The sequence below is a fragment of the Ascaphus truei genome, chromosome 13 (genome assembly GCF_040206685.1).
Source record: "Ascaphus truei isolate aAscTru1 chromosome 13, aAscTru1.hap1, whole genome shotgun sequence".
NCBI classification, from domain to species: domain Eukaryota; kingdom Metazoa; phylum Chordata; class Amphibia; order Anura; family Ascaphidae; genus Ascaphus; species Ascaphus truei.
The window spans coordinates 31,638,951-31,653,025 of record NC_134495.1 but is presented as its reverse complement, the minus strand read 5'-3'; the positions used below and the strand labels follow the sequence as shown (position 1 = coordinate 31,653,025).

The window sequence follows — 14,075 nt, the reverse complement described above, 5'->3', positions numbered from 1 at the left end:
CCCCCACCCCCAGGAACTAATACCCACCTGACAGCCCCACCCCCAGGAACTAACACCCACTTGACAGCCCCCACCCCCAGATACTAACACCCACCTGACAGCCCCCAACCCCAGCAACTAACACCCACCTGACAGTCCCCACCCCCAGGAACTAACACCCACCTGGCAGCCCCCACCCCCAGGAACTAACACCCACCTGGCAGCCCCCACCCCCAGGAACTAACACCCACCTGGCAGCCCCCACCCCCAGGAACTAACACCCACCTGGCAGCCCCCACCCCCAGGAACTAACACCCGCCTGACAGCCCCCACCCCCAGGAACTAACACCCGCCTGACAGCCCCACCCCCAGGAACTAACACCTGCCTGACAGCCCACACCCCCAGCAACTAATACCCGCCTGACAGCCCCCACCCCCAGGAACTAATACCCACCTGACAGCCCCACCCCCAGGAACTAACACCCACTTGACAGCCCCCACCCCCAGCAACTAACACCCACCTGACAGCCCCCAACCCCAGCAACTAACACCCACCTGACAGTCCCCACCCCCAGGAACTAACACCCACCTGGCAGCCCCCACCCCCAGGAACTAATACCCACCTGACAGCCCCACCCCCAGGAACTAACACCCACTTGACAGCCCCCACCCCCAGCAACTAACACCCACCTGACAGCCCCCAACCCCAGCAACTAACACCCACCTGACAGTCCCCACCCCCAGGAACTAACACCCACCTGACAGCCCCACCCCCAGGAACTAACACCCACCTGACAGCCCCCACCCCCAGCAACTAACACCCACCTGACAGCCCCCAACCCCAGCAACTAACACCCACCTGACAGTCCCCACCCCCAGGAACTAACACCCACCTGGCAGCCCCCACCCCCAGGAACTAACACCCACCTGGCAGCCCCCACCCCCAGGAACTAACACCCACCTGGCAGCCCCCACCCCCAGGAACTAACACCCGCCTGACAGCCCCACCCCCAGGAACTAACACCCGCCTGACAGCCCACACCCCCAGCAACTAATACCCACCTGACAGCCCCCACCCCCAGCAACTAACACCCACCTGACAGCCCCCACCCCCAGGAACTAACACCCAACCTGACAGCCCACACCCCCAGCAACTAACACCCACCTGACAGCCCCCACCCCCAGCAACTAACACCCACCTGACAGCCCCCAACCCCAGCAACTAACACCCACCTGACAGCCCCCACCCCCAGGAACTAACACCCGCCTGACAGCCCCCGCCCCCAGGAACTAACACCCGCCTGACAGCCCCCACCCCAGGAACTAACACCCACCTGAGAGCGCCCACCCCCAGGAACTAATACCCACCTGTCAGGCCCACCCCCAGCAACTAACACCCACCTGACAGCCCCCACCCCCAGCAACTAACACCCACCTGACAGCTCCCACCCCCAGCAACTAACACCCACCTGACAGCCCCCACCCCCAGCAACTAACACCCACCTGACAGCCCCCACCCCCAGGAACTAATACCCACCTGACAGCCCCACCCCCAGAAACCAACACCCACCGGACAGTCCCCATCACCAGCAACTAACACCCACCTGACAGCCCCCAACCCCAGCAACTAACACCCACCTGACAGTCCCCACCCCCAGGAACTAACACCCACCTGGCAGCCCCCACCCCCAGGAACTAACACCCACCTGGCAGCCCCCACCCCCAGGAACTAACACCCGCCTGACAGCCCCACCCCCAGGAACTAACACCCACCTGACAGCGCCCACCCCCAGGAACTAATACCCACCTGTCAGCCCCACCCCCAGGAACAAACACCCACCTGACAGCCCCCAACCCCAGCAACTAACACCCACCTGACAGCCCCCACCCCCAGCAACTAACACCCACCTGACAGCTCCAACCCCCAGCAACTAACACCCACCTGACAGCCCCCACCCCCAGGAACTAACACCCACCTGACAGCCCCCATCCCCAGGAACTAACACTCACCTGACATCCCCCAAACCCAGCAACTAACACCCGCGTGACAGCCCCCACCCCCAGGAACTAACACCCGCCTGACAGCCCCCACCCCCAGGAACTAACACCCGCCTGACAGCCCCACCCCCAGGAACTAACACCTGCCTGACAGCCCACACCCCCAGCAACTAATACCCGCCTGACAGCCCCCACCCCCAGGAACTAATACCCACCTGACAGCCCCACCCCCAGGAACTAACACCCACTTGACAGCCCCCACCCCCAGCAACTAACACCCACCTGACAGCCCCCAACCCCAGCAACTAACACCCACCTGACAGTCCCCACCCCCAGGAACTAACACCCACCTGGCAGCCCCCACCCCCAGGAACTAACACCCACCTGGCAGCCCCCACCCCCAGGAACTAACACCCACCTGGCAGCCCCCACCCCCAGGAACTAACACCCGCCTGACAGCCCCACCCCCAGGAACTAACACCCGCCTGACAGCCCACACCCCCAGCAACTAATACCCACCTGACAGCCCCCACCCCCAGCAACTAACACCCACCTGACAGCCCCCACCCCCAGGAACTAACACCCAACCTGACAGCCCACACCCCCAGCAACTAACACCCACCTGACAGCCCCCACCCCCAGGAACTAACACCCAACCTGACAGCCCACACCCCCAGCAACTAACACCCACCTGACAGCCCCCACCCCCAGCAACTAACACCCACCTGACAGCCCCCACCCCCAGGAACTAACACCCGCCTGACAGCCCCCGCCCCCAGGAACTAACACCCGCCTGACAGCCCCCACCCCAGGTACTAACACCCACCTGAGAGCGCCCACCCCCAGGAACTAATACCCACCTGTCAGGCCCACCCCCAGCAACTAACACCCACCTGACAGCCCCCACCCCCAGCAACTAACACCCACCTGACAGCCCCCACCCCCAGCAACTAACACCCACCTGACAGCTCCCACCCCCAGCAACTAACACCCACCTGACAGCCCCCACCCCCAGCAACTAACACCCACCTGACAGACCCCAACCCCAGCAACTAACACCCACCTGACAGCCCCCACCCCCAGCAACTAACACCCACCTGACAGCCCCCACCCCCAGCAACTAACACCCGCCTGACAGCCCCCACCTCAGGAACTAACACCCACCTGACAGCGCCCACCCCCAGGAACTAATACCCACCTGTCAGGCCCACCCCCAGCAACTAACACCCACCTGACAGCCCCCACCCCTAGCAACTAACACCCACCTGACAGCCCCCACCCCCAGCAACTAACACCCACCTGACAGCCCCCACCCCCAGCTACTAACACCCACCTGACAGCCCCCACCCCCAGCTCCTTACACCCACCTGACAGCCCCCACCCCCAGCAACTAACACCCGCCTGACAGCCCCACCCCCGGGAACTAACACCCGCCTGACAGCCCCCAACCCCAGCAACTAACACCCACCTGACAGCCCCCACCCCCAGCAACTAACGCCCATCTGGCAGCCCCCACCCCCAGCAACTAACACCCACCTGACAGCCCCCACCCCCAGCAACTAACACCCACCTTACAGCCCCCACCCCCAGCAACTAACACCCACCTGACAGCCCCCACCCCCAGCAACTAACACCCGCCTGACAGCCCCACCCCCAGCAACTAACACCCACCTGACAGCCCCACCCCCAGCAACTAACACCCACCTGACAGCCCCCACCCCCAGGAACTAATACCCACCTGACAGCCCCACCCCCAGGAATTAACACCCACCTGACAGCCCCACCTCCAGGAACTAACACCCACCTGACAGCCCCCACCCCCAGCAACTAACACCCACCTGACAGCCCCCAACCCCAGCAACTAATACCCACCTGACAGCCCCCACCCCCAGCAACTAACACCCACCAGACAGCCCCCACCCCCAGCAACTAACACCCGCCTGACAGCCCCCACCCCAGGAACTAACACCCACCTGACAGCGCCCACCCCCAGGAACTAACACCCACCTGACAGCCCCCACCCCCAGCAACTAACACCCACCTGACAGCCCCCACCCCCAGCAACTAACACCCACCTGACAGCCCCCACCCCCAGCAACTAACACCCGCCTGACAGCCCCCACCTCAGGAACTAACACCCACCTGACAGCGCCCACCCCCAGGAACTAATACCCACCTGTCAGGCCCACCCCCAGCAACTAACACCCACCTGACAGCCCCCACCCCTAGCAACTAACACCCACCTGACAGCCCCCACCCCCAGCAACTAACACCCACCTGACAGCCCCCACCCCCAGCAACTAACACCCACCTGACAGCCCCCACCCCCAGCTCCTTACACCCACCTGACAGCCCCCACCCCCAGCAACTAACACCCGCCTGACAGCCCCACCCCCGGGAACTAACACCCGCCTGACAGCCCCCAACCCCAGCAACTAACACCCACCTGACAGCCCCCACCCCCAGCAACTAACGCCCATCTGGCAGCCCCCACCCCCAGCAACTAACACCCACCTGACAGCCCCCACCCCCAGCAACTAACACCCACCTTACAGCCCCCACCCCCAGCAACTAACACCCACCTGACAGCCCCCACCCCCAGCAACTAACACCCGCCTGACAGCCCCACCCCCAGCAACTAACACCCACCTGACAGCCCCACCCCCAGCAACTAACACCCACCTGACAGCCCCCACCCCCAGGAACTAATACCCACCTGACAGCCCCACCCCCAGGAATTAACACCCACCTGACAGCCCCACCTCCAGGAACTAACACCCACCTGACAGCCCCCACCCCCAGCAACTAACACCCACCTGACAGCCCCCAACCCCAGCAACTAATACCCACCTGACAGCCCCCACCCCCAGCAACTAACACCCACCAGACAGCCCCCACCCCCAGCAACTAACACCCGCCTGACAGCCCCCACCCCAGGAACTAACACCCACCTGACAGCGCCCACCCCCAGGAACTAACACCCACCTGACAGCCCCCACCCCCAGCAACTAACACCCACCTGACAGCCCCCACCCCCAGCAACTAACACCCACCTGACAGCCTCCACCCCCAGCAACTAACACCCACCTGACAGCCCCCACCCCCAGCAACTAACACCCACCTGACAGCCCCCACCCCCAGCACCTAACACCCACCTGACAGCCCCCACCCCCAGGAACTAACACCCACCTGACAGCCCCCACCCCCAGCAACTAACACCCGCCTGACAGCCCCCACCCCAGGAACTAACACCCGCCTGACAGCCCCCACCCCCAGCAACTAACACCCACCTGACAGCCCCCACCCCCAGCAACTAACACCCGCCTGACAGCCCCCACCCCAGGAACTAACACCCACCTGACAGCGCCCACCCCCAGGAACTAATACCCACCTGTCAGGCCCACCCCCAGCAACTAACACCCACCTGACAGCCCCCACCCCTAGCAACTAACACCCACCTGACAGCCCCCACCCCCAGCAACTAACACCCACCTGACAGCCCCCACCCTCAGCAACTAACACCCACCTGACAGCCCCCACCCCCAGCTCCTTACACCCACCTGACAGCCCCCACCCCCAGCAACTAACACCCGCCTGACAGCCCCACCCCCGGGAACTAACACCCGCCTGACAGCCCCCAACCCCAGCAACTAACACCCACCTGACAGCCCCCACCCCCAGCAACTAACGCCCATCTGGCAGCCCCCACCCCCAGCAACTAACACCCACCTGACAGCCCCCACCCCCAGCAACTAACACCCACCTTACAGCCCCCACCCCCAGCAACTAACACCCACCTGACAGCCCCCACCCCCAGGAACTAACACCCACCTGACAGCCCCCACCCCCAGCAACTAACACCCGCCTGACAGCCCCCACCCCAGGAACTAACACCCGCCTGACAGCCCCCACCCCCAGCAACTAACACCCACCTGACAGCCCCCACCCCCAGCAACTAACACCCGCCTGACAGCCCCCACCCCAGGAACTAACACCCACCTGACAGCGCCCACCCCCAGGAACTAATACCCACCTGTCAGGCCCACCCCCAGCAACTAACACCCACCTGACAGCCCCCACCCCTAGCAACTAACACCCACCTGACAGCCCCCACCCCCAGCAACTAACACCCACCTGACAGCCCCCACCCCCAGCAACTAACACCCACCTGACAGCCCCCACCCCCAGCTCCTTACACCCACCTGACAGCCCCCACCCCCAGCAACTAACACCCGCCTGACAGCCCCACCCCCGGGAACTAACACCCGCCTGACAGCCCCCAACCCCAGCAACTAACACCCACCTGACAGCCCCCACCCCCAGCAACTAACGCCCATCTGGCAGCCCCCACCCCCAGCAACTAACACCCACCTGACAGCCCCCACCCCCAGCAACTAACACCCACCTTACAGCCCCCACCCCCAGCAACTAACACCCACCTGACAGCCCCCACCCCCAGCAACTAACACCCGCCTGACAGCCCCACCCCCAGGAACTAACACCCACCTGACAGCCCCACCCCCAGCAACTAATACCCACCTGACAGCCCCCACCCCCAGGAACTAATACCCACCTGACAGCCCCACCCCCAGGAATTAACACCCACCTGACAGCCCCCACCCCCAGCAACTAACACCCACCTGACAGACCCCAACCCCAGTAACTAATACCCACCTGACAGCCCCCACCCCCAGCAACTAACACCCACCTGACAGCCCCCACCCCCAGCAACTAACACCCGCCTGACAGCCCCCACCCAAGGAACTAACACCCACCTGACAGCGCCCACCCCCAGGAACTAACACCCACCTGACAGCCCCCACCCCCAGCAACTAACACCCACCTGACAGCCCCCACCCCCAGCAACTAACACCCACCTGACAGCCTCCACCCCCAGCAACTAACACCCACCTGACAGCCCCCACCCCCAGCAACTAACACCCACCTGACAGCCCCCACCCCCAGCACCTAACACCCACCTGACAGCCCCCACCCCCAGGAACTAACACCCACCTGACAGCCCCCACCCCCAGCAACTAACACCCGCCTGACAGCCCCCACCCCAGGAACTAACACCCGCCTGACAGCCCCCACCCCCAGAAACTAACACCCACCTGACAGCCCCCACCCCCAGCAACTAACACCCACCTGACAGCCCCCACCCCCAGCAACTAACACCCACCTGACAGCCCCCACCCCCAGCAACTAACACCCACCTGACAGCCCCCACCCCCAGTACCTAACACCCACCTGACAGCCCCCACCCCCAGGAACTAACACCCACCTGACAGCCCCCACCCCCAGCAACTAACACCCGCCTGACAGCCCCCACCCCCAGCAACTAACACCCACCTGACAGCCCCGACCCCCAGCAACTAACACCCATCTGGCAGCCCCCACCCCCAGCAACTAACACCCACCTGACAGCCCCACCCCCAGGAACTAACACCCACCTGACAGCCCCCACCCCCAGCAACTAACACCCACCTGACAACCCCACCCCCAGGAACTAACACCCACCTGACAGCCCCCACCCCCAGCAACTTACACCCATCTGGCAGCCCCCACCCCCAGCAACTAACACCCACCTGACAGCCCCACCCCCAGGAACTAACACCCACCTGACAGCCCCACCCCCAGCAACTAACACCCGCCTGACAGCCCCACCCCCAGGAACTAACACCCACCTGACAGCCCCCACCCCCAGCAACTAACACCCACCTGACAGCCCCACCCCCAGCAACTAACACCCACCTGACAGCCCACACCCCCAGCAACTTACACCCATCTGGCAGCCCCCACCCCCAGCAACTAACACCCACCTGACAGCCCCACCCCCAGGAACTAAATACCCGCCTGACAGCCCCCACCCCCAGCAACTTACACCCATCTGGCAGCCCCCACCCCCAGCAACTAACACCCACCTGACAGCCCCACCCCCAGGAACTAACACCCACCTGACAGCCCCACCCCCAGCAACTAACACCCATCTCACAGCCCCACCCCCAGGAACTAACACCCACCTGACAGCCCCCACCCCCAGCAACTAACACCCACCTGACAGCCCCACCCCCAGGAACTAACACCCACCTGACAGCCCCCAACCCCAGCAACTTACACCCATCTGGCAGCCCCCACCCCCAGCAACTAACACCCACCTGACAGCCCCAGGAACTAATACCCGCCTGACAGCCCCCACCCCCAGGAACTAACACCCACCTGACAGCCCCACCCCCAGGAACTAACACCCACCTGACGGCCCCCACCCCCAGCAACTAACACCCACCTGACAGCCCCCACCCCCAGCAACTAACACCCACCTGACAGCCCCCACCCCCAGCAACTAACACCCGCCTGACAGCCCCCACCCCCAGGAACTAACACCCACCTGACAGCCCCCACCCCCAGGAACTAACACCCACCTGACAGCCCCCACCCCCAGCAACTAACACCCGCCTGACAGCCCCACCCCCAGCAACTAACACCCGCCTGACAGCCCCACCCCCAGCAACTAACACCCACCTGACAGCCCCCACCCCCAGCAACTAACACCCACCTGACGGCCCCCACCCCCAGCAACTAACACCCGCCTGACAGCCCCCACCCCCAGCACCTAACACCCACCTGACAGCCCCCACCCCCAGGAACTAACACCCGCCTGACAGCCCCACCCCCAGGAACTAACACCCACCTGACAGCCCACAATAAACAAGAGCTTTTTTCATAACTTTGCAAAAATCTCCCCCTTTTACTTTAAGTTAAGACATCCTGTTAACCTCTTCGCTGCCGTGTCCAGCACCGCACCGCACCGCCCCTGGCAGCAAGTGGGTTAAAGCGACTGAAGCGAATGCCTGTGAGCACCTCAGGTGCCAGCCTCTCCCCCGCACAGGGTCATGTCCGTGGGCTCTGGCAATGCCAATATCTCCTTAACTGTTAACCCTTCCGCTTCCCGCGGGAACATGCATGTGACCGAAAGGAAAACAGCCTGGCAGCCCGAGGACGGGGCCAGCCTGCTCCCTCATGCCACACACGGGGTCTGCTTCAGAGTGGGGTGCTGTGTGCAGGAGTCACCGGAGGGTGAAGTTTGCACTTGTTAACATCATGTGCATTTTCCTCCCCTCTCTACCTCGCCAGAAGTGCAGCAACATCGGGCCCAGTGACATCATAGTAACAAAGTAACTACATAAAGTAACATAGTAACAAAGTAACTACATAAAGTAACATAGTAACAAAGTGACAGTGGGTTTGGCCGCCTGCAGTTTCTGTTCCACAGCCCTAACCAATCAGGTATATTGGGGGGTGTGGATTGCAAGGGAGGAAAGGCTTATCTGCTGTGCAGGCACCCACTGCCTGAGCGGGCCCTTTCAGTGTCTTGCCACACTTCACGCGTGTCAGAGGCTGTGCAGTGGACCGAGATGTCGTGCAGCAAGATGACCCCCGTCCTCAAAACTGCCATGGGCATCAGGAGCCCCGGCTGGGCGTGTGCCAGGCCGAGGTCCACTTCTGCCGCCACCAAGGTGCAAGGCTCCTCGGATGCCAAGGCACAGCGTGTGAAGGGTCAGGCCGGGGGGAAGCGGTGGCAGGTGGGGTCCCAGGTGGTGGATCACATAGAGAGGAGTGAGAACCTGCTGCTGAAAGCTTGCCCGGCTGCCACCCTGAACTTTGAAAACACTCAGGAAGCCTATAGGAGCAAAGCCAGCTGGGAGCTGCTGAGGAGTTTAATGGTCTTCTGGCTCTGCTCTGTGGATGTACTGGTGGACAGGAATCAGCAGGTACAGTAAGATGCTTATTGTGTGTGTGTGTGTGTGTGTGTGTGTGTGTGTGTGTGTGTGTGTGTGTGTGTGTGCGCGCGCGCATGTGCCAAGCACGCGTATTTTAAGTCAAACTTCTTTGTCTTTTGTCACAGAAATTGTATTTGTGATGTTTTTAATTAAAAATCAAAACACAATTTCAGTGACAATACGCAAAGAAGTTTGACTAAGAACGCGGGTGCTCGGCACACACGCCTTTTTGGCTATTTGCGCAGCTATATTTATACTGTGTGTCTGTGTGACATAGTACAGCCCGACATAGGGGGGTGAGCGTATGCACATAAGGGGCGGCGCTTACGTACACATAAGGGGCTGCGCGCGTGTAAGCACATACATAGGGGGTTGTGCGCAGGTACGCACCTACATAGTGGGCTGTGCATACATAGGGGGTTACGCACATACATTGGGGGCGCAGGTACGTGCATACATAGGGGTGCACACACATAGGGCACGCTGGTACACATACATAGGGACAGGCACGCGCATATATATGTGCAAGTACACACCTACATAGGGGAGTGTGTGGGTTTGCACATATATAGGGGGGTACACATACACATGGGGAGCGTGTACGCACATAAGTAGGGTGTGTGTATATGCATACGTGTGCGTATATATGTGTATATCTTAATATATAAAATCGAAAGGTTGGTACTAGCTGCGGTGAATCTGATTGGTCCTCAGCCTCTGGCCAATCAGATTGGTGGCTCTATGACATCACCCGGCTCTATGACGTCACCCAACTCCCTCTCCCTCCCCCCCACCGGCTCCCGGATGGAGGGGAAGCGCGGCGCGGCCCTCCTGCCCCAGCCGCCAATGCTCACTTCCCTCCCCGGCGGGGGACAGGCAGTGGGCAGGCAGCCTCCAGAAGGACCCCCTTCCTCCTGCAGCTGCCCCTGGTAAGATGGCGGCGCACAGCGAACAGGCGGGGGGTGGTATTCAGTCAGGAGAGAGGGGGGGGGAGTTAGTCAGGAGAGAGGGGGGGGAGTTAGTCAGGAGAGAGGGGGGGGAGTTAGTCAGGAGAGAGGGAGGGAGTCAGGAGAGAGGGGGGAGAGAGGGGGGGGAGGGAGTCAGGATAGAGGGGTGGGGAAGCCTGAACAGCTGTGAAGAGGGGGGGGAAGGGAGTTGAGAGGGAGGATGGGGGGAGCAGAATATTACATCACGGGCAACGCCGGGTATATCAGCTAGTATATGTGTATGTATGTATGTGTATATATGTATGTATATTGTATTGTATGTCTTTATTTATATAGCGCCATTAATGTACATAGCGCTTCACAGTAGTAATACATGGGGTAATCAAATAAATAACAGATAATATAAATAACAGATCATGGGAATAAGTGCTTTAGACATAAAAGTAACATTTCGGAAGAGGAGTCCCTGCCCCGAGGAGCTTACATATATATATATGTATATATATGTATGTGTGTATATACGCGCGCACCAGGCCTCAGTACCGGCCTTAACTGCTCCCTGCACCCCGGTACTCGCCATGTCTGTCCGCGACTCCAATACAGACACCGAACTCGTGGTGAGTGAAACCAACAGAGGGTGCTGTCTGTCTTTCTGCCATTTTCTGGAGAGCGGGGCGGGCATGTACTGGGTCTTGAAGTTCATTGACATCGCTATGTTTGATTAGCAGGGGAAGGGTTTGGACGGGGTATAGCAACCTTGCGAATGATATCATTTTTGACACATACTCTACCAAAGAACGACAGTGGAAATGTCATCCAGGATCTCCTCTCTTCCAGGACTTTAACTATTGGCTTGATATTATTCTCATATAGTTTAATGAGATCTACTTGTAGGTATACTCCTAGGTATTTAATCGGGCCTTTGTTACATTTATCAGTAGCCTGTTTTTTGTGTCTATCCAGTGTGTTTATGTACATGAGCCCTGTTTTAGGTACATTTATTTTAAATCTAGCAAAGGAGCCGAACCTTGTGATCTCGGATCTTCTCAAGTAATCTATTGGGGTTAGATAGGAATAGACGAACGTCATCCGCGAACATTGCCAACTCTAAGTTGTTTTTCCCCATCTTTATTCCCTAACATTCTGTTACTGTAGCTGTCTCAGTGGGCAAGAGCCTCTATAGCAAGATTAAGAGTAAGGGGGACAATGGGCATCCTTGACTCGTGCCTCTGTGTAGTGTGAAGGTTTCAGAAAGTCATCCAGCTGCGATAGAGGGTCCTTATTACCTCGTTAAAATTTCCCTTGAATCCAAATTTTCAGTGTATATATTGCATGGTCCCAATGTATATTATCGAATGCTTTCTCTGCATCAATGGCCATTAAAGCGGAGTGTTTTATTTAATTTATTTGTGCCCACTATATTATGGAGATGACCTTTCTTATATTCTTCACCATGGATCTGCCTTTAATAAACCCTGATTGGTCTGGGTGTATAATTGTGGGTATCTCCTGGGCCAAACTGTTTGCCATTATTTTGGTAAAGAGTTTAATGTCCTGGTTAATCAGAGAAATTGGTCTATATTACTCCAGTAGTGATTGGTTCTTCCCGGGTTTCTGAATTATTTTAATGTGGGCCATTTCGCTAGAGGGCAGTGATTCATTTTTTTTTTTTTTAAATTCTAGTATTTTCTGGAATGTTTTTTTCTCCAGCGGGACGTTCAACTCTTTAAGCATTTTGAAGTATTCTCCCGAGTGAGACAGTGTGGGTTTTTATTTATTTATTTTTAAAGTTTTTATTAATCATTTTTCAGAATTTAGGGAAGAGGATACATAAAGGGGTGGGGGGGCGGTTACATTGACTCATATAATCTGGTAAAATCACAATTGGTGGGAATTACGGGAAGAGGGAAGGCTACAGCATTTGTACATATACAATACAATGGACATCAGTTTTTATACATCGTAGATCACAGCGGTCAGAATATTGTAATCAAAATATGGAGATGTACCCGCATTTCGGATGACTAGGAACTCCTGTGCACTCCCTCTTGTATTTGAATAGCCACAAGATAAATACAATGAAAAGGGTTATAAGAGCGGATGACTTCTCAAATATACACACAGGGTCTGAGTAAAAATAAATGAATAATCGTTGGTAAATAAAGGTGTGAAACTGAAAAATGACTATACATGTAAATAAAACACAAGGAGAAAAAGAACCCCTATAGTGGGAGCACTCAACTGGCCAATGATACTGATGTAAGAGATATACGTAGTAACCTTATATAGAACACAGTAGTAATTGAGTATTGTAAGGTGAGTATAAATAAAAACAACTTTATTGGGAGATATCCTCAAATAAAATAAATGTCCTAAATAAATAATTCCTAATCAAGCGGCAAATTAAAATGCAATGAAGGTGGGGTGAGCCAATGGAACAGTACATCTAATGCAGTTAAAGGTTATCTGAATATCCTCTAATATTAAAGGTAAGTGTATACCAAAATATGTTTAGAGAAAGTATAGTGCGGTTGCAACATGTCCATATATAATGTTACACATTAATCCAGTGCTGCGAGTCCAACAAGGTAGCAGGTAACTAATCACTGCCACAATGTTTTTGACAACGACTTGTGCCCGGAGCCCTCTCTGCATAAACTAGATGAACTATTTGGCTGAACAGTATACAGTATGTGGTCTATGACTGTAAAAAACTCTAAGGAACCAGTGCTGCGAGTCTAACAACAAGGCAGCATGATAATCTGCCCTGATGTTTTAGCAGACAGCGTCTTGTGCCCAGTATTACCCTCACAATTAGTAAACGTCAAAACTCCTGCAGTCCAAGTTATCACAGGATAAAACACACTCTGAAAAAGTCATGCATGTACAATAAATGAGAGCAGTGGTACTGGTATACAGTGCCCTTGCAATGTATCCACATCAAGCTGGTTCTGTGGATGGTGATGTGTCTTGTGCGTCTATGTACCATATAATTGTGAGGTGTACTAGGGCATAAGGCATGCGAGAACAGAAGGTGATTTATACAGTATCATGTATGCAACACAAACCTGTGCCATAAAATTGCAGATAGCCTATACTCTACCCCCCTGAGGCGCATAAAATACAGACCGTGAGAGTCTGTAGACCGGAAACCTTCTCAGTGTTTGGAGACCATGAGTAACCGGAAGTGACGAACCCGGAAGTCTCGGGACGCGTCACCAATGACGTCAGTGCGTTCTGAGGTTTGCCAACGTACGTTTCGCTGTCAAGCTTCTTCTTAGGCTGATTAGAGCACTCCCCTATCCATGCTATTTAAAGGAAAAACGGGGCTAGCTAATTGGTCACCAACAGTGTAGTTTCAAGTGCATAA

The 14,075-nt window shown here is 57.3% G+C and overlaps 1 protein-coding gene across 1 annotated transcript in view; it reads left to right on the top strand.

The window, feature by feature from the left end:
* The first annotated feature begins 9,263 nt into the window (after window positions 1-9,263).
* The window catches only part of PRODH (proline dehydrogenase 1), an 80,766-nt gene continuing 75,954 nt past the window's right edge, over window positions 9,264-14,075 (top strand). Inside the window, exon 1 of the mRNA XM_075569027.1 lies at window positions 9,264-9,749. Within this exon, the coding sequence (XP_075425142.1) occupies window positions 9,393-9,749 (357 nt within the window). The 5' untranslated portion in view covers window positions 9,264-9,392. The remainder of the gene's footprint in view (window positions 9,750-14,075) is intronic.